This window comes from Cheilinus undulatus, linkage group 2, assembly GCF_018320785.1.
Source record: "Cheilinus undulatus linkage group 2, ASM1832078v1, whole genome shotgun sequence".
In the NCBI taxonomy this organism is placed as follows: Eukaryota; Metazoa; Chordata; class Actinopteri; order Labriformes; family Labridae; genus Cheilinus; species Cheilinus undulatus.
In genome coordinates, this window is record NC_054866.1 from 46776077 (window position 1) to 46796944 (window position 20868).

The 20868-nt window shown below is 36.7% G+C and overlaps 2 protein-coding genes across 3 annotated transcripts in view; one reads left to right on the plus strand and one right to left on the minus strand.

Moving 5' to 3' along the window:
* Nucleotides 1-967: 967 nt before the first annotated feature.
* sbds (SBDS ribosome maturation factor) lies at nt 968-5557 on the minus strand. The gene is made up of 5 exons (XM_041797475.1): nt 5318-5557; nt 3621-3750; nt 3043-3243; nt 1965-2129; nt 968-1494 (listed from the first exon to the last, which is right to left on the minus strand). Exons 1-5 carry the CDS (start codon nt 5443-5445, stop codon nt 1369-1371), a joined length of 750 nt encoding a protein of 249 aa, XP_041653409.1. The 5' UTR covers nt 5446-5557; the 3' UTR covers nt 968-1368.
* Nucleotides 5558-8256: 2699 nt separating this feature from the next.
* tyw1 (tRNA-yW synthesizing protein 1 homolog (S. cerevisiae)) overlaps nt 8257-20868 on the plus strand; it is a 106024-nt gene continuing 93412 nt past the window's right edge. For both annotated transcript variants that reach the window (XM_041813841.1, XM_041813851.1), the window contains exons 1-6: nt 8257-8397; nt 8668-8795; nt 10492-10623; nt 10918-11019; nt 16907-17101; nt 18305-18589. In XM_041813841.1, coding sequence (XP_041669775.1) covers nt 8334-8397; nt 8668-8795; nt 10492-10623; nt 10918-11019; nt 16907-17101; nt 18305-18589 — 906 coding nt within the window. In that variant the 5' untranslated portion in view covers nt 8257-8333. The remainder of the gene's footprint in view (nt 8398-8667; nt 8796-10491; nt 10624-10917; nt 11020-16906; nt 17102-18304; nt 18590-20868) is intronic.

The following is a 20868-nucleotide window of genomic DNA, read 5'->3' on the forward strand; positions in this document are numbered from 1 at the left end:
TCTCTTCCTCACGTATCTTTTGGATTGTATTCACTTTAATCTAGATTCTGAGTTCTCCACCTTTTCAGCCTGCAACCCCCGAAATAAAGGTGCAAGAGACCGGGGACCCCACTGTACCTGAAGGTGGCTGAGCCATAGTTGAACGCAGCAATGCGCAGTCAAGAATAGTCATGAGCAGACTTATATTTTAAGGTTTTTTGAATGAACACATTAAGGCGCCATCCGAGAAAAAGTAGGGATTCTTGTAAATGATGATGCAAGGATAAGGAGCAAACACTCTCCTGCTGGTAGGTGTCAGGATTCACCTTGTCGATCTTGGGTCAGGGTGTCAAACTAGACGATGATGTAAGGGCCTGTGGTTTGAGATGAGCTGGAACGGTGCAGTCGGACCAAAATCTGGCAGAGTCTGTGTCATGTGAGCCGGCCTTGGTAATCAGTAGTTCATGGAACAAAAATACTTTTCACATAGTTTTCGTTACTTTGTTAGTTTTCACTAAAAATAATAATACTGTCAGAGTCTGAATAAGAGAGGACTGTCCACTCTAAGAAGTATTAATGTTATCATTTAGAAGTTCTTGTCAGCATATTCTGTAATTTAAGCCCCTGGATCATCTATAGTTTTTTAAAGTTTGCAAGCTAAAACAAAAATTATTTTACGATCATAGGTTAAGGACTGAATTGATGATCATATTTCTTGTTCTAGGTTAGCAACAAATGCTAAAATTGAAAACTTTCCATCAAAATTACACACTACTGATAAGTTAAAATAAGTCTAAACTTTTAGAAATATTTTTAATCTGTTACACGTTTTTCTAGGTGGGTTTCCTTTGAGATGAAAATCCCTTGAAGTTACTGATTTAAATGTTTGACTTGTATTTTCTTTAACATGTAATATTTTTGAGATGTGTAAACTGGTTCTCAAATCAACTGTTTGGGAAAAAAAATCACTGTGCAAACACAAGAAAAATGATATTGCATTAAATATTTATTTGTTTAAATGCAAATGCAGTCATTATGAAAATATAAATTATTTTTTAAAAGAAATTATCTATTGGGCATGACTACATAACACACAACATCTGACAGGAAGCTGATGTTTTGTAGTCCTTTAGTAATGTAAATGGTCCAAAATTAAGCCCAGAATTACCCAATAAACTTGAAGGTTAGCAGTAAGTACTCAAATTATTCCCCCCTCACCCTTATACAAGTCTGTCAAAACAATAAAAGTCAAATAAACCCTTTGAAAACAGCTGCTGGTATGTAAGAGTGGCTAAAATAAGCTGAACACCTTCATAAATATGTTTTTTTGTGAGCTGCAGGGAAGCACATCAGTGTGGATAAGGTACAGAGTCCTGGAAGGTTCAGTTACTATAGTTTCTCATCTCCCTCCTCCACATCCTTCAGACTGAGGACCTCCACAAAACCTCGGCCTTTGGTCTCACAGCGGACCAGCTCATCCATCTCCCTGAAGCAGCCGGGATCCACCAGACACACCTGAGGATGATGCAGAGACAGGAGAGTAAAAGAGAAGTTACAACAGGAAAAGAGGAAGTTTTTATTAAACACAGGCAGAGAAGGAAGCATAAGAACCAGCCAGACCTGACTGTTACACAAATGATGCTTTTTTCATATGGGAGTGTCCTGTTAGAAGTTTCTGGATGCAAATAGCAGAATTTTTATCTGAGGATTAAATGCTCTCCACATTAGAGCTCTCAACAGTGAGGTTCTAGAAGTCAAAATCCCAATTATCTAATTATTTATCACCATTACAGTGAATTTGCTGAGCTACTAGAGTATAAAACAATGATTGATCCACCTGCGCGATCTCAATTCCCCTGTAAGAAAATGTGGTTTATTAGTGATCCTGGGGAAAAGAACAACATTACCCAGAATTCTAGAGTGTCAGCCCAATATTTTTACAGTGCATTTCCATGAAAGTCAACACACTGATTATCCTTTCTCACCATTTCCAGCTCATCATCAAAGTCTTCACTCTCCACAACCTCCAGGAGCGGCTTCAGCTTCTCCTTCAGCCTCTTGGCCTCCTTGGCGGGAAGCCTCAGCCGCAGCCTCATGTGAGCTCTCTGGATCTGCATGGATTCCTTCAGCTGCCGGATCACTTCCAGAGCCTGCAAACAACCAGACACAAATGTCAAGAATCATTGTCTGTTTCCCTCATTCATCAAACACCTTGAACACTTCAGAAATCTGTCAGATTGAACAAATCAAAATTTTTGTAATACCTGAAAAAGATGCGGATTTTGTTTATAGTACATGGGGTGAATTGAGCTACATCTAGTTGTATTTTTAAAGCTACCAAATCAGTATGAACAAAAGATTGGCTTATAGGCATCAGCAACAGGAGAGGATAACAGGAAGTTACCATCTACATAGTTTCACATACAGAGCTGTGGGACGGTATTTTACCCCTTCCTTATTTATTTCTCTTTTTTTGCATATCTCACTCTTAAATGTTCCAGAACAGCAAACAAATTTTAATATTACACAAAGAAAAACTGGGTAAATACAAAACACATTTTTTAAAAGATGATTTCATTTATTAAGGGGGAAACAGCTTTCAAGGACAGAAGAGATACAAAGTTATTGATATCTATTAGTCTGGAAAGGCTTACGAAGCCATTCCCGAGGCTTTGGGACTCCAGTGAACCACTGAGAGAGCCATTATCGACAAATAGAGAAAACTTGGAACAACGGTGAACCTTCCCAGGAGTGGTCAGCCAACCAAAAACAACCAGTCATTAGCTTTAGGGTAGGATTAGATGGCTTTTTTCCTTATTAAATGAAATTGTAATTTAAAAAACTGAATTTTGTATTTACTCAGGTTATCTTTGTATAAAAAATGTTTGATGATCTGAAACATTTAAGTGTGACAAATATGCAAAAAAAGAAAATAAAAAGTAAATCAAAAAGGGGACAAATATTTTTCAGGGCACTGTAAAGGCATAATTTCAGCATACTCTTCAATTACGTGACAAAACTAGGTATATAAATTACACTTTTGAAAGGACACTTGTTTCTCACCTGCTGTTTTGTGTTCTTGTTTGGCTTGACAGAGTAGTGGATGTCCTTCATCGCCCGCTCTATAAGATTGACGGTGTACGGCCTTTTGGTGTCTGGGTTGACACACTTATCTGCCACAATAGTCGCAATGTCTCTGAACATGGTCTCCAGCTGACTCTGCCTCTCCTTGTCAGACACTTGCAGCTCTCCTTTGGCCAGGATCTGTCCAAAAGAAAAACAAGACAGGAAAACACAGACTGAAGGTGAGAAATGAAATAAAAAGTTCTTACCACCTAGTATTGTATAGTTTCTTGTTTTCAATGATCAGAAAATGCAGGCAATATGTTTGCTTTTCTGTAGTTTAGAAACAGTGCAGGAGTTTTTCTGCAATCTTTAATAGATTCTGTCTCTCTAACGCACCTGTCCTATCAATAAGTTGTAGTTTTTCTATTAAGCATTTGATCTTTCTGTTGTTACAGGTTATTGCAATGACAGAAATCAAAGATTTATAGATTTTAAAACGTGACATCAAAATGTATCACAGTATCGACCATTATGATAGCCTCAAGAGTGATACAAGGTGAATTAAGAGATGTTACCTGTTTGCAGATTTCTGTGAGATCATCCGTCCCGAAAGCTCTGTTCAAGTCCTCTTTCTTAGCCGTCTGACCTTTAGACACATTGATAAAGACTGAATTTGTCTGCAGAACTTCATCCAGATCTTTCTCCCTGGGGCACAACACAATAGGAGGGCACAAAAATCAGAATCAGCATTATCAGCCAGGAATATGTGCATGTGTCAGGAATATCATATGTGGAGATTTCTAGATGGAAGTCATAGCTAGGGAGTTGTAGTGCAGTTAAGAGAGATGGTGTGGATGAAGTTCAAAATTACAAGAAAATGTGTCGTTTTATTGTTCAACAAGCTGTCATTTTAAGAAAAGGTGTAGTTTGCAGAAGCAACAGCAACAACTGCACATCCACCAGAAGCTCAACCAGTTTGAGAAATTCTGTGATCGAATATGACCATACTTTTAAGGACACCTGATAGTATTGGCTTTCGTATTGGCATATATAAGCTTAAAAAACTTGGCAGATATGAATATTTTCTGCCCATATTTACACACAATATTTGCCTGTACTTATCAACAGATTTAACAGGTAAATTTGAGCAGTTTCATGCAAAATTGATGGCCCTACCTCAGCTTTAGTTCATTTCATTTTCATCCTTATTCTTAAACTTCATCATGTGATCATCTTCATCATGCTCTAAGGCAGTGGTTCCCAACCTTTTTTCCTATGAGCCCCCCTTACTTGTAACGTAGAGGAGCTGAGGACCCACACAATCAAAATGTGATACATGGATGTCAAAAATTAACATCAAATTTAAAGTTTTCACTTTTCAAATCTATATAAAATAGCCGCACAGGTTTTCTTATCAAGAGGCCTTTGCATAAACGATTCACAAGTGTTTTATCATGACTTCAATTAGTACCATTCAATCTAATTTTGGTAACTTTAAAGCAGACAGAGCCTCGCTTACTTACTTTTGCTCCTATCACCTGGTTTTATAGCCTCTTATTAGGCAATTAAAAAATTAGAACATATTGTTCAGGTTGTCAGTAAAGTCTTGGCACTAAGTTGCCTGATTTCTCTCGAACCTTTTAGAAGAGAGTAACATCCAGAGCTTGTGACATTGCACAATGCCCTCATAATGCTATCCATGCTGAATTTGAGCTCCTACCCTCCAGCAGGGGGTTTAGATCACTAAAGGCCCATCTAAAAAAACTCACAAACACCCACTCTTCCTGTACACAACTTCATTTATCTTCATTTTATAGACAGTAATTAGATAAATGTCATTCGTCCAACTGCCACGAACCTTTGCACAGTTACATAATGACATCATTCATTATCATGCCTATTTCAGCATCCTCATGACCTCACTGTTGTCTAATGTGGGCGTGTACATATTCATGTTTTCTTTACAGTTTATACCGAGAGTACCGTTGTATTCACATTCAATTTAATCGTATCTCAATTGAAAGTGGCTTCGCTTAAATCACAAAATACAGAAAAAACACTGCCATACAGATTCAGAATATAAATAAATACAATCTCCTTCAGACATGCTTGTTCTAGCTAGTTGGGCTGTTAGCGGTCAGGCAGAGCTCAAACAGGCGTTTAAACAGACTAGTTGGTTCAAATACAGGCCCCAAATTCTTTGTATAGTAAGTAAACAAGCCGTTTAATGACACTGCATTATAATAAACAACAAAAAGACTGTGTTACTCACGCTCCTGTTCTCCAGCTCATAACTTTGTTCTTATAACAGGCGATTTCAAACCTCTTCCCTCCTTTCTTCATCCTCACCACCGCCACGTTAGTCAAACGGATTTGATTTGTCGGCGTAAATATAGACATGTTGAAGTTTAATAGAAAAATAAATAAACGCTACGTCGAATGTCGTGTTATCATGAAAAATACCGCTGTCAGCTCACACTGCTGTTCGTGCTCCACGAGAGTTAGAAATACTGTCCGACGTGAAACATCATCGTAACAGAAGTTCCGGTCCTACCGATTTATATTTTTCACCCTCGATGGTAATTATCGGCTGATTTAAATCTTTTAAGAACTTTTTTTGTTTAAAGTGAATAAGTTTTAAAAACACCAATTTCTTCCGAGATCAATGCACGCAGAAAATGAACAAGACACCTCCTTAGTTTCTGGTCTCGACCAATTAGTCGACCAATTATTTTGAAAGTTTCACCCGGAAGTGATAGTTTTCTTTACGTTAGAAATGAGGCTGACTTGGCGATTCTATATTGCAGTTCCTTGATGTTCCACTGGAGGGAAGTAAATAACCATCAAACACCCTATCCCTCGAGCTCAACCACATTGTTTTTATTTATTTGTTAATTTTTTTTACTTTATTAAAAACAGTTGGAATTTACAAATTGATAGGAAAACATTCACAATATTATCAATACAATAGAACAGTTAGCAGCCATAATTGAAAAATTGTACAGTAAAAAAAAACAAGCAAATACAAACCAAAGAAGATGAAATAATATAAATGATTAAGAAAAAATAAAAGAGAGGAACACAAAAACAGACATTCTCTTTTTTAGGTCATTTCTGTGTAAATCCAACAGCTCATTTGAAGATTTACATTTTATCAGTTGGATTGAATTTTTATCATAAAAGTCGAAGAAGATGGGTGAGTTTTTGAAGAAATACGTATGTCATGAGGTTGAAAAACTTTTGCCAGAATAAATGGGTAAGAGCATGAGATAAAGAGATGGACTTTTGTGTCAATATCTTGTTTGCAAAAACAACAAAACCAAACAAAACAACCCAGAAACATGCATTGCTTTTCAAGCCAAATCTTAATCTTTAAAAAAATGTGGAAGTACTCATTATTTTGTAATTAACCACTTAAAGCCTGATAACACAAGTAATAGCCAGAAAACTCTAATTTTTTGGAACTGAAATGTTCGTTTAACTTTCTACTGAAATTTAAAGAAAAATCCAAATTTCCATAAAATTTAACAAATATATTTTTAGTATCTCATTTCATTCATTAGGTGTTTTTGGTAACTGATACTCCACTTGAGGGCATTTTTATCATTTATCAGATTGTATTCAGAAGTTTTTTTTTAGTAATTTATTGAGCATATTGATTAGATAGAGGTTTCATAAAAGTATGTAACAAATATGCAACAACAGGCCTTAAAGTGTTAATTTCTTTTGTTTTTGGTGGGACTGACTGTATGTATAAAGAACTTTGTTTTTACTTTTGATCAAGTCCTATGCTTAAAAATGTTAGAAATATTATCAATAAACTGAGTAGGGTATATATAAATAACTATAACAGACCTTTTGAATTTATTTAAACATGTTTAATGAAGACAGTTCATTCCATCTTTCAGTGTTGTAGAGAGTTCAGGGATTGAGAATTCAAGAATTTTTTTTTTTGGCATCTTAAGAAATTAACTGGCTATAGCATTGACAAGAGATTAAAATTCTCTTGGGTTGAAAAGAAAATCCCACTTTTGACAAATTTCTCCATACTACAGTAGCCTGGAAGTGCAATACAAAATTTTACTTGGGTCATTCATATTTGTCTCAGCTCATGTAAAAGTGGTTCATGTTTACAAATTAGTTTTGTAAAATGCAATATTAAAATTTATTTATTTGTATTTTTTTTTTTACATTTTACTTTTGTTTCATAAAATGTAATTCTTTTTTTTGGAAGGGTTTCTGACTTTGCAAATTTGTTTCTAGTTTTATGAAAGTATTTCTTCAGACTTTATCATTTTGAATTGGAATAGTGCATTTGTTTTGTAAAATGCATTTCTTCCATTATTTGTACAAATGTTTTGAAACATTTTTTAGAATTAAATCGATAAATATTCTTGTTAAATTTGGTTCAAACTTTGTAATTTTGTATTGTACTTCCAGGCCACTCTAAACTTGACTACATTCATTCCATTTATATAATAAAGGTCCATTACACACCAAATGTTTCTATCCATCAAGGCCCTATAAAATATGGATTTTCCCTGTGGGAAGACTTTATCTATTGTCTCATATAGGAGTATTATGAGGTGTGAAGTTGCGATTGTAAAATAATTTTCAGAGCAGTAATACGTGTTGAAAAGATTTTAAAAGCTCATAAGGGAAGCTGCTGACATTTTAAAATAAATAATTTACCACCCATTCTGTTTAAATTAAGAAGTTTGGGGGAACATGTGCCACAAACTACATTCAACTACAGTCATTGTTTCGTTGTTTCTAGACATGCATTTGAATTTTTTTCTTTCAGCCCACCTTCTGAGAGAAACCACATCAAAAGTATCACGATGGTAGATGTAAAACAAGGACAAATAATAACGGCGACATCCATGAATTTAGATACCACTCTGTGTCAGTATTTCAGACAAAATGTAACGTTAACCAAGTCTGTGATGTTTCCTAAAGGTACACAAATGGTAGTCAAGTGAGAACTATTTTATAAGAAACAGTTCCGGTGAATGCGTTAATAATAAAGCCAACGGTTAGGTGGCTTAATAAACCATGGGTATCCAATCGTAGGAGAATAAACACGTCCTTCTGTGGTATGATTTATGGAGAAAGTAAAAAAAATGCCACAACAATCTCCTGTTACATTAGTTTTAGAGGACTGCCTTTAGCAAGAGCATCTGTTAAAGCTCTTAAAACTCAACTTCCCAGCATGCTTTTCGGCGCAACATGGTTGCACACAGCAGTAGCTGAAGAGGACTGAGTTTTTAATTCAACAATTTGCCACAATGCTGTCATTTTTGGTTCTTATCCTCCTTTTTATAGGATATTTGTCTGCCTCTGATACCAAAGGTGAGTGTTACTAAAGCTCTAATGTAATTTGAAACTGCGTTTATGTTATTTTATTACTAACGTCAGCTGTATTGTTGGTTAGCAAGTGTTGTTAGCTTGTCACCCGCCTTTTATTTGCTGCAGGTGACCCTGGGTTGGAGTTAGACATGTTTGTTTGCAGGGTGTTTCAAGAGGGTCTGGTTCATTGTTCCCTAACTAAGTAAAGTGACACTATTCTTCCTCCACATGCCTTAAAAATAAAGACTCAGTTTGATGTTTTTCTCCTTCCAGTCTCACAAAATGACCACAGTCCTGCTGAGAGCTATGTCATGTGGTTATGGCACAACAGGCTGTACTTGTATTCAGCTGCTGCTCTCATCTTTGGGATCTGGTTCTCTGTGAAGACTATTCTGAAGAAGGTGAGTTTACCTTTCCGATGCCCCACTAAGTAGACTTCCTATTTCATTTGTTAGTTATCCCCATCTGTTTGTGTTCAGGCTCATCCCACATGTCCTATCAGTTTTGATTCTGGCTTTCCATGAGGTTGAAGTTTAACTCTTTTATTATTTCTTAACTTTTTGTTTTCTTATTTATCTTTTATTTAAAGCAGGCGGAGACTTTAGTCTCTTCCAGAGATGCCCTACAGTTATACAGAAGCAAAGTAAATAAAAACATATCAACATAGTAAAACAAAAACAATCAAAACTACACACAAACTCATTAACATGCATTCATATTTTTAATGCATGTCCATTTTGGTGATGTCACATTTTAAAACAGATCCATTCACTTTCCTTGAGTAGTTGAGACACCAGCTCTTTAAAAACACCATATGAAACAAGATTGGGCAGCTGAGCTGTCAGCTGGAAGTTGCAGCAACACTAAAAGCAGACTTTCCCTATTCAGTCCATAACCTTGGTGTTTTTTGATGAGATCTAATTTTGAGATCTGGTTGTATGGGTTGAAATGTTTATGTACAGGAGTAAAGTCAGGTAAGGCAGGAGATTATCAATGAGGGCTCTGTAGATTAACAGAATACTGTGCTGCCTTCTGTGTTGGCCCAGTGAGGGCCAGCTTACAGAGCGGTACAGGTCACAAAGATGAGTTCAAAGTCATCACTATCACTAGAGATGAATCATAGAGCACTGTGATAAATAGCATCCAGTGGCTTCAAGACAGAAGCAGTTGCATGTGCATAGAGAGCTTCACCATAGTTCAAACCCAGCAGAATTGTAGCCTGGAAATCTTTGTAAGACGGGATTTGTTTTTATAGAGGCCTAATTTTGCTCACACATCAAATGTTTGGAAGATTTACTTTCACTTATCATGCACTAACATATGAAATTTTCTTTGGGAACATTTTAAACTGACTACATTAATACCCAGAGACATTACAGGTTTCACTATCAAATCTTAGTGATTTTGAATGTCTTTGCCTTTTGAATTTTAATATTTTAGTAGTTTAAGGTTTTATTGTTAAGCTACTGTTTTCTCTGTGTTCTAATACTTGAATGTCTTGATTTATAAATTATTTTACCAACTTTTTATTCATAACTTTTTGGCATTGTCTGGTTTTTTTTAAAATTTGTTTGTCTGCTTTCTATATGTTTGTGCACCTCGGCTTCACTGAAAATGGGGCTGGTCCCTCACTGTGTCTCCTGAGGGCTAAAATGAAATAAATGTTGATGATGATGATTAAATGTGTGACCTAACAGACAGATCCTGAACTAAGCAGATAACCAGGTTTAGGGTGTACAAGGGCTTGCTTGAATCTGTTTGTTGCTGTGAGAGGCCTTGATCATTAGAAGGTGCAATGGAGTATAATATGTCGATGTAAAGATACATTTGTGAATTTCCTATTTTATTTTGGATATCATTTATATACAAAGTATGTAAAGTGGCCCAAGGATAGATAATTGTGATACTCCTTTGCTGATCTCCATAAAAGATTATTATTGTTTGAGTTCTGTTTATTAAATAGTTACATGCCATCTCATCAAGGCTGATAGAAGACAGTCTATGTAACAAGATGGAGTGGTTTACTGTACCACTGTTAATACATAAAATGATTTACAGTGTGATTACATTGATTGTCTGCCTGTTTGTGTTTTTTAGAAAAGCTTCTCCAAAGACGTCGGCTCTTTGGTCTACAAAGCAGTGAAGAACAATGACTGCTCCAGCAAAAACACTTTGGTTCATGTGTCTGCTGTTAAAATCTTCTACGGCTCACAAACCGGAACAGCAAAGGTAAAGATACTGAAACCTGACCATTCTCACTGGCAGTGATCGTAACATATAGTCAGTTTAATCCGATAAAATCAAAGATTATTGACCAACACTGTTCATGACTTAATACCACACTAATTTTTCTTAAATTCAAGTATCAAAAAACATGCACACAAAATGCTTTAATACAAAACATTGCCAGTTCATATTAATGTGAGCTCAAAATTTAAACTCTGTGTTTCACAAACTAGAAATTGATTGAAGATTATAAGATGGTGTCTGCTTAGAATAAATGGGAACTTTTTCTGTTTTCAGGGCTTTGCACAGGAGCTGTCAGAGGAGGTGAAGACTTTAGGAATACCAGCGGAGGTGATAGACATGAAAGACTACGATCCAGATGATCAGCTTGCTGATGAGGTAAGAAGTCCAAAGAGAAGATGCCTTTGCTCAGGCTGGCAAAGGAGATAAAAGCACTCATAGAACACTTTATTAGGTAAATATCTAATCAGCTGATCACATGATGGACCAGTGCATTAATGGGTATAGTGATGATCAAGATGATGAGGTCAAGTTCAAACCAAGCATCAAATGGGGATTGTAGTGACTTTGAACTAGGGCTGAATAATTTGTGTAAATAATCTAATTAAGTTTTATTTCCCCCAGTGTTGCGATTGCAATTTGATATAAAATTTGAGGTGAGGTACCTCATCTTTTGCATTTTTCGATAAATACAAGTAATAAATCATTCAGTACTGTAACCAGCACAATATTAGATACATTAAACCAGGGGTGAACAATTTTGAAAGACATATCTAATTGCACTTTTGCTCGTGTAGCAAATCTAATATTAATTGCCACATTAAAAAAGATGATCATTTCTATGTTATTTTCGTTCTGATAAAAAAAAAACATATAAATGCACAAGAAAAGTAGGATTTTTGTAAATCATACTGAAAAAAAAAACACATGGATGTTTGCACAATGTGTAGCGCATAAAATCTCTGCTGCAAAACCTTGTATTTTTGATGCATTTTAAGTCAAAGAAATATTGCACTATCTGTGATTTGAAAACTGCAGTAGTCATATTGCGGTTTGATCTAATTTGCCATTAATCTCCCAGCCCTACTGGAACCTGCCATGGTTATTGTCTGGCAAACTTTGTTGATACAAAATTTAGACTTTAACATTGAAATGTTACAGCAGACTTTAGACCAAGCAATGTTCCTCTACTCATCTTTTGCCTAGTTTTAGTGAGGTCTTGTGAAATATAACCTCAGTTTCTCGTTCTTCGCTGACAGGAGTGGACCCCCTGGGCTGGCCCTCTGCTGCTGTAGCTCATTTGCGTCAAGATTTATTGTGTTGTGCATTCAGAGATGCTCTTCTGCATACTTTGGTTGTAGTGAGTTGTTATTTGAGTTATTGTTGCTTATCAGCTTAAACCAGTTTGGTCATTCTCCTCTGCTCACTGGATAATTTCTCTTTTTCATGTCATTCTCTGTAAACTCCAGAGATGGTTGTGTGTGAAATCCCAGTAAATGAGCAGTGTGTGACAGACCAGCCTGTCGGGCACCAGCAACCATGGCATGTTCAAAGTCACTTCTGTCCCCTTTCTTCCCAATTTTGATGCTCAGTTTGACCTTCAACATATCGTCTTTACCATAGCTACATGGCTTGGTCTTCATGTGATTGGCTGATTAGATATTTGCATTAATGAGCAGCTAGACAGGTGTACTTAAAGAAGTGATCTGTGAGTGTATATGTGAAAAAACAGCAGTATGTGTTAATGTTTTCATCATACCAGAATTTCAGACTTTTATTTACACTCAATTTTGGATAGTTTTCTTGTTTTGAAGTGATTTTGGTCGATTATTTCTCTCTTGTGCTCATATCCAATAAATTAGATGCAGTTTTTACAACTTTTTGGTTCTACAATCCATCATTTAAGTCAATGAGATTGTCATTTTACCACATTTTAAACACACAACCTTAGTGTGCAGTTATGGAAAGCCCTTGACTTGAGGATGTCATTTAAACACTGTGTCTGAAAACACTAATTTCAGAGCTGCTTTTCAGCGTGTAACCCTTCACTTCCACTTCATATAGTTGAAGTGACTCGTTAATTGCAGACTCTGTTATGATGATAAAACATGCTGTATAGACTGCACCAAGAAGTTTCTCCAGGGTGTTAATTAAATCTCTAAAATGTTACTTCAAGTCTATAAGTCTTGTCAACACGCACTGACAGGCAAAGCTAATTAGGACAGAATTAATCACGGTAAAATTAATGATAACAGTTTTTTTTTATTGAAAGCTTGATAACAAACGGCACAGCAAGCCTGCAGTTGTTTTATCTTCCAGCTCAGTGTTCCCATTGTTTAATTCTTCTAACTGCTGCCTTGGAGGAAGAGTGCATCAAGTTAATCCAGCTCATCAAAGACAAATTGATTATTTTCATCAGTTATCGTTTTATTTTGTGGGTGCAGACACCTCGTTGTGCTTTGAGGCTTTGAGGGATGAATAGAAATGTGTTTGTAAAACAGCTGGAGAGAAAATAGCTCTTTCTTTAGACAGACAGCGATACAGACTTCAGTGATGGGAAAGCGCCAAAGGAGTAATGGACACAAGCTGCAGTCAGTTGAGAGATGCAGCTGATCCTCAGTCAGTTCCTTCATCATCATCCAGCCATTAATCAGCATCACACTTATTTGTTTGGCAGCTCAGACACAGTTTGACACCAGGCAAGGATGCAGCACGACTTTAGATTCAATTTAGGGGGATTTTTTTTAACACTTTACAATGACATTTAGTTCTCATCCTGTTTAATCTAGGGTGGTACTTTTACTTCTTGAGCAGCTTTTAAAATCTTATTTTTATTTAAATAAACTTTGGGGTAAGTATTTCGTTTTTTCAACATTCTGCATAACATCTGTGACAAAATTAGCTCTAAAACGAGAGAAGAGAAGTTTCAAGCTGTCATCAACTATTCTAGACTTGCCAGTTTTTTGGTTTATGCTACAACTTTACAGTCAGTAGCACATGTTGAGAGAATTTCCCAAATTAGATATTGTACCTTTCTTTACTATTAAAGTGTGCCTTTGATTAAACAACCTGATTTGAGATTCATAATGTATTTATTTATTTTTTTTTAGAAATGCACCAGTTATTAAAAAATATCTTACCCATTAACACCTAAGGCACTGATCATCAACTGGCGACCCGGGGGCCATATCAGGTCCCCCAAAGCTTCTTGTCCGCCCCCCCGAAAGATCATTAAATTCAGAAAAGGAGGAAAAGAAGACGTTGTGGTTTTAAAGTATCCTTTGGCTTTAAGTGTGTGCAGCTGTTAAATCCATCCCACAAACAATTAACATTGAAATAGTTTTAGAATGACTTAACATTTGATCTGTTTTTACTGAAATTTACTGTCATAATTAGTAGATATTCAAAAAGGGTTAAGGTTGGCAGAAGTGCTGCAAAAATGACCACATAAAGTGGGGAAAAGAGGTTGGAGAGTAGCAAAAGAGGTTGATAAGTGGCAAATGGGTTGTGGCACAAAGGGACAGAAAATGGCAGAAAAAGTTGGGAAAAGAGAATAAAACGCAGCAAAAAATGGTAAAAAGAGTAAAAAAAGGGGCGAAGGTATCAAAAATTGGTTAATAATAATAGGTAAATCCTATTGTGGAGGGCCCATTCTCTGGGATTTCTCGGGGACCCAGCCAACTCTGTTGTTAGGCCTGTCTCCCTGTGGCCTGCTGCATTGTAGATAATGGAGATAGATCTCACTATTGATGCCTAAAAATGTCCTGTGTTTTGAAAGAAAATACAAATACTACTACAATTACATTTCAATCAGACCAAAATATTTATTTAATTTTTGTTTATATGAAAGTCCAGCCCCCAGAGTTTCTGTCGAGACTAAATCTGTCCCTTGTGCAAATGTACTTGATGACCCCTGACCTAAGGCCTACTCAAAAACACATTGTAAAACCTAAGTATTGTTTGAAAAACAGTCTTCCAAAACCTGTGGGTTTACTATAAAATAACAAAATGCACAGAACAGCATTTAGATAACTCTTGACTTCTCTGTCTGGGAAAGAGATGGAGACAGTAAATAAAAGCTTAAACCCTTGGCTTTCACTATGAGTAACTGCCTTTGCCTGAGTAACATTTTTATTAATCATCAATCAATCCATTTTGAATCATCAGCATCTTCTTTTTCAGTCATGACCCTCATCTTTCTCCAGCCTTGGCCAGCGGGTCCACAGTCGCATAAAATTCTTGGCCATTGTCTGAATTTATTATTCTCATCTATTTTAGTGTTGTCATCTAACATACTGCTGTAGTCAGCCTCTATGTCGCTCTTTCAGGTTGTCAGTCGTCATGTTTGTTACTTCTTACCTTTTTCACCCATCAACCCTTGCACACAGGGAGGCTAAAATGGCTAAAAGCAAAATTAATTTTTATACACTAGACTTCCCAACTTGTTTTTCAGCAAATCACAACAAAAAATCAGATCATCAAAAACGCCCTGATGTTGCATCAGATCTTCAGGGGTAGAGGCATGCAGCGTCTCATTCGCTTTAGTGGTATATACATGAAAATGTTGCATCCACTCTAAATAGGTTAAACTAAAATTTTAGCAAGTTTCCAATACTGATGCTGATGTTTATTTATTATTACTTCTTTTGGTGTAAGACTCCACAAAAGCCGCCATTTTCCCTCATGTTTGACCACAAAAGCAGACTAGAGGTTGTCCTGAATAAAAACCCTCTTTTCTAAATCATCAGTAAGGTGTCCTACAGCAGATGCCAGCATTAAATATGACACAACAGATAAACATTGGCTACTGACATCTGTGCATGTTGCATTGTTTGCCTGTGTGCCGATCATTTTCAACAGGGCCAATATCACTGATAGTGACGTTGCACCAATGCGTCAGTGCATCCCTGTGCTTTTTTTTTTTTGCTGCACTGTCTGCACATAAAGGACAGCTCAGTTTTTTCAACTTCCTAAGCTTTGATAATTTTTTTTTTACTTTTTCTAAAGTTAATTTAAAGCCAGTAAGTTTACTCCCATTCAAGTAAGTTAAAATAAAGAGTTTTTTGGGTTTTTTATGTCTTGTTATTAGAAAGGAAAGATGAAAAGAGACAGGAAATACAAGGAGAGAGAGTCAGGGAAGGCATCCACCAAACATCCATCTAGACCAGGTCCTGAAATCAGTGTGATGAGGACTGTAGCCTCTGCACATGAGTGCCTGTATTACCACCTGAGCAAAGTCAGCTTCCTCATTCAAACAAATTGACCTAAGCTGTTGTTCTTTTGCTTGATTACAGTTATTCCTTCACTCCTTCAGTCCTGGTTTTAATCCTGAACATTGCATCCAAAAATGTGAAACTGCTTTAAGCTATTAGAATGAAAACATATGAGATCATCTTATACAGGAGTCAAGGGTTCATGTATAAATAAATCAGTTAATGATGTCTGACAGTGCTTTATGTTTGTGCATAAATGTATGTGTGGATAGTGACACCATCAGATATAAGGCTGTGAAAATGTTTAACATCTTTAAATACCATGTATTTTTAAGGGGTCCAGTCTGTGTTCTTTCTTGATTGTTATTATTCGAGTACCAAAGCTTAAAAAACTATTTCGTTTAAAGGAGAGAAATTGATATATCAAAAATTGCAGGCCAACTCTAACACACAGCCTAAATTGCACCAGTACATTGGCAGTGCTTTGGAACTGAAAAGGTTCCAGTGTTTCAGTACAGTAAAGACAGTGTTTTGGATTTTGCTTACAATTTTTGATTACAGTGAAAACAATAAATGACCCAATATTGAGTGCTTCTGTTCTGTTGAATCGGTGCTGAAACAGGTGTTGCTTTGGTTTGATTTGTACTAGTTTAATAGTGAAATTTAAAATTATATTATCATGATAATCCTGTGCAGAAAAAGGAAATGTGCTTTAAAGACACAGTCCATTTTGGTATTTCCAGTTTTTCACCTATGACTTTGATTCATTGTTTTACACATTGCCCTTTTTTGTTTTAATTTAGTCTTACTGCACTGCAGCTGTATTTTATTTCTGTTTTATTTAATTGCTTATCATAATGAGCAGAGGTAATTGATCTTTAAAAGCATTTAATGTTTGGAGTGTTGATTTAATGTTTGACTTTGTCTGAGTAAAGCCCTCTGTATCCCCTCTGTATTTGTGTTTAAAATAAGTCTTCTATTATTTGCTGTTTTTGCTAATTTGCCCCCTTGCTGAGTATAAATGCTCCTGTTCTCTTTACTGTTCCCTTCAGTGCACCAATAAGTCAGTCTGTGTGTTTGTTGTGGCGACGTACACTGACGGGCAGCCCACAGAGAACGCAGAGTGGTTCTGTAAGTGGCTGGAGGAGGCGTCCACTGACTTTAGATATGGGAAAACGTACCTCAAAGGCCTCCGATACGCTGTGTTTGGTCTCGGCAACTCTGTCTACACTGGCCACTATAATACGGTAAGGCAATGTTTTAACTGTTAAGTAAAAAAAATATACTGCCTGATAATGCAGTTTACTCTGTGCTGTTTAAAGGAGTGGTACTCAACCTTGGGGTCGGGACTCCCTTGGGGGTCGTGAGACTCTGAGAGTGGGTCTCCAGATGCCCTAAAAAACAGTATATTTTCAAAATCACACTGTTGCCACTTTATACTAAATTTTAACCCCTTTATCATTATTTTTCCCACCAATTTAACATATTTTCCCATTAATCACTTATTTTTGTCCATTTTAAACCCTTTCCACCACTTTGTTTCTGCCTGATTTTGCCACTTCTAAAACAGTTCTTGCCGCATAAGCCTAACGTTGCCTCTGTTTAGCCATTATTGCCTTATTAACCCCTTTTAACCACTTTGTATGCCCAGTTTTTCCTATTTTAACCACATTTCACCTTTTGTTATGCCCATTTTTGCCAGTTTAACCCATTTCTGCCGAAATTTGCCTATTATTTCATTCTCAGTTAACCATTTCTTGCTAGTTTATATTAATTTTTTGTCCCATTTCACCAAATTTTCACACATTTTCCATTTTAAAGCCATTTCAGCTGCTGTTTAACTCCTTTTTACCACCATGTATGCCCACTTTTATCCCCTTTTTGCCATTTTTAGGTAATATTTTTGCCTTTTTATCTAATTTTTGCTACTTCTAATCCACTTCTGCTACTTTAAAATCTCATTTTCACCACCTTTTCCACCATTTTTTGCCATCATTAACCCATTTTAGCTATTTCTAACTCATATTAATTCTTTTTAAGGGATCTACATTTTGAAGAAGGCTATTTACAACACAGATTACTAAAAAAATATAGTTCTTTCTTTGGTAAGAGTGGTTATTTTTTCAGGTTAAATATAAAATATGGATATCAAAGCTTAACTTTACAATGGTCCCCCAGTTTGGCTGGGCCCCATTTATCCCCCGTTTTGGACAACATTGTCTGGTCTCTGGCACCTTTATTTTGGGGTCGCAGGCTGAAAGGCTGAGAACACTTGGTTTACAGGATATCAAAAGTTAAAGTATAATTGTTAAAACTTAATGCATACTCCAGGTTCATGATGATTTGACATACAACTTACCAAAATTTCAGCTTAGTCCATCATTTAGTTACTATTATAAAGGCCAGGATCAGCAGACTTTATTTGACATATTTTCTCTTTGTGTCATCAGGTGGGTAAAAATGTGGACAAGTGGCTGTGGATGCTGAGTGGCATGCGGATCATGACCCGAGGAGAAGGTGACTGTAATGTGGTAAAGAGCCGTAACGGCAGCATCCAGGCAGACTTCCTTGCTTGGAAGGCAAGGTTCCTGAATCGTCTGCGGACTCTGGCCAAAGGTGAGAAGAAGAACTGCAGTGGGAACTGTAAGACCGGAGGCTCCTGCAAGAACAAGAAGAAAGAGGAAGAACAGCAGCAGCAGCAGCAGGAGGAAGAGGAGCAGAATAACAGATCTGAGGTACAGAGTCTCAGTGTGTTTTTTTTAACAATGTAATGTGTAAGTTCTGCCTTCGGTGCAATAGTTAAAATGTACAGTGTGTAAATTCAGCCACCAGGGGGCTCTCAAGCAAAACAGTAAGAAACAATGGCGTCAAGGGAAGCAGGGAAACAAGGGAGTGATTGCCAGCTGCTCCACACCATCGCCTCCTGATGAAAACAAACCTAGAATGGATCACAATCAAAACCAACAGTAGGAGCTTTGGTGACAGAATGCACAGACCATTTCTGAGAATAAATGTGGTTCATGACAATGTAGCAGCACAAAACATGAATGAGATACAGCAGCTTCTAGTGGTAGTTCCTTGCTTCCTTCTGTATTAGTCTGACGTGACATCTGGTCTTTCAACAGCAACAATAAAACATGCCGTATCAATCATAGTGGACAAGAAATGTCCCATCACAGCTATAAAATCAAGGATTTCTCTGGCATGACAACTAAAACAAAAATATTTAGTGTTTAGTCATTTTTTGATAAATTTAGATATTTTGACATAAAGATTCTACATATTGCATCTTTAACTAGATTGTATTAAAGAAGGGGTGTCAAACTCATTCAGCATTGTGGGCTAGGTTTACTCCAGTGGGTCGTCCTGTCAGCTAGATGATGTATTTTAAACTTTAATACGACCAAAGGCTGATGTATCAACTGCTTGAACGTTTACTAAAATTAATATTTTCCCAAAAATTCCCCCCTTTTCTCCCAAATATCTCAGAGGCTGGATTACACCTGCTGGTGGGCTGTAGGTTTCACACCTAGTAGAGGCTTAAAATGTATGAAGAAGGTCTTGAAAAAGGTTTTAAAAAGAATTATATTTAATGTCAGATTTTCTATACATCTTCGAATTATTTTGAAAGTTTTTCGTTTTCATCACACATTCCTCACCCTTCCTCTTGACAGTTTAGCAGTGCATAGTAAGAAGTCTGGCCTACCTTTGTAATCCTCCTTAATGTGAAAACATCACCAAACAGACAAGAATCCAGCTTTGCCTACAAGCTCAAATAATGAGAGGCTAAAACCATGCTGTAAAATGACTCAGAGTACAGTATCAGCAAATCGGCTCAACGAAAACTTTACGTTTAGGATTTGTTTTTAATGAATCATTGTACAAGAACTTGTCTAAAGTGAGCTCCTGGCTTCTGTCTGAGGTTATGATTAGTCAAATCAACAGTTTGATAATAAAAGTGTATTAAAACATGCCTTTAACCTCTGAGATAATAAGGTTATGTGTAACACTGTTTTAACAAGGAATATTTTTAAGACCCAGAGGAAAAAGCATGCTCTTTTGACTTTGAATAATATTTTAAAAATCCCTTTAATTTTGTATCATTAAGCAGTGCAATGGCCTTGTTTAGAGGGGTATGATAAAGCAAACCTTGATTGTGCACAGTGCACCGTTCAAAAGACTCCATTGTGCTCCTCTGACCCAGAGTTTGAGTGTGCAGGTGAAGACAATTAGCAAATACAAGAAGGTGAAAGGCTGAAAGCATGCAGCTGATGTTTAATTAGGAAAATGTCCTCTAGTGTATGATGATGCCTGTTTTTTTAACGCGTTACAAGGACACTTTAGCCATAAAAGCTTCCCCTAAAAATGGATGGTCCGGAGCTAAACAACCTTGGCAGTGCGATTAAAATCTAATAAGTTCAAAGAGTGCTTCTTTTAGTTTATGAGCCCTGTTTTAAGTTGCATTGATTTTGTGTGTTTTCAAGGCGGTTAAAAATGTCCTGGAAGGCTTACATGCAGTTTGTCATTTCTGTCAGCGCCGTCCGTCATGTTAAGATATGAAAATAGCACTTTTTTTTTTTTTTTTAATCACCAGTCACTGAAATTACACATTTCACAAGACGCCAAGTACAAAAACACACACACATTTGCAGCTTTGGTACACATCATGGCACATACACATGACTGGTTGTCATGGCAGCAGGCACCTCAGAGCCAACTGTAGCTGAGGCTCTGTCCCCTCTGTCTGCAGCACTCAGTGCACTCAGCAGAGGTGACATTCAGCCGGAACCAACATGGTGGTGATTTATCTGCCCACTGTAGTACTTTTGTGCTTTATGCTGCTGTGGCTCATCTGTGTAGAGGCTCCCACTCCGGGAATACAAGCTGATAAATCTTGTTTAACACCATAAACATGCATATGGTTCCAGTATATAAGACTGTGCATAATAAATTGATCCATGTGGGCTCCTTCTCTTAATTACAGGCATTTTTTAATTTAGTTAAGGGTTGAATA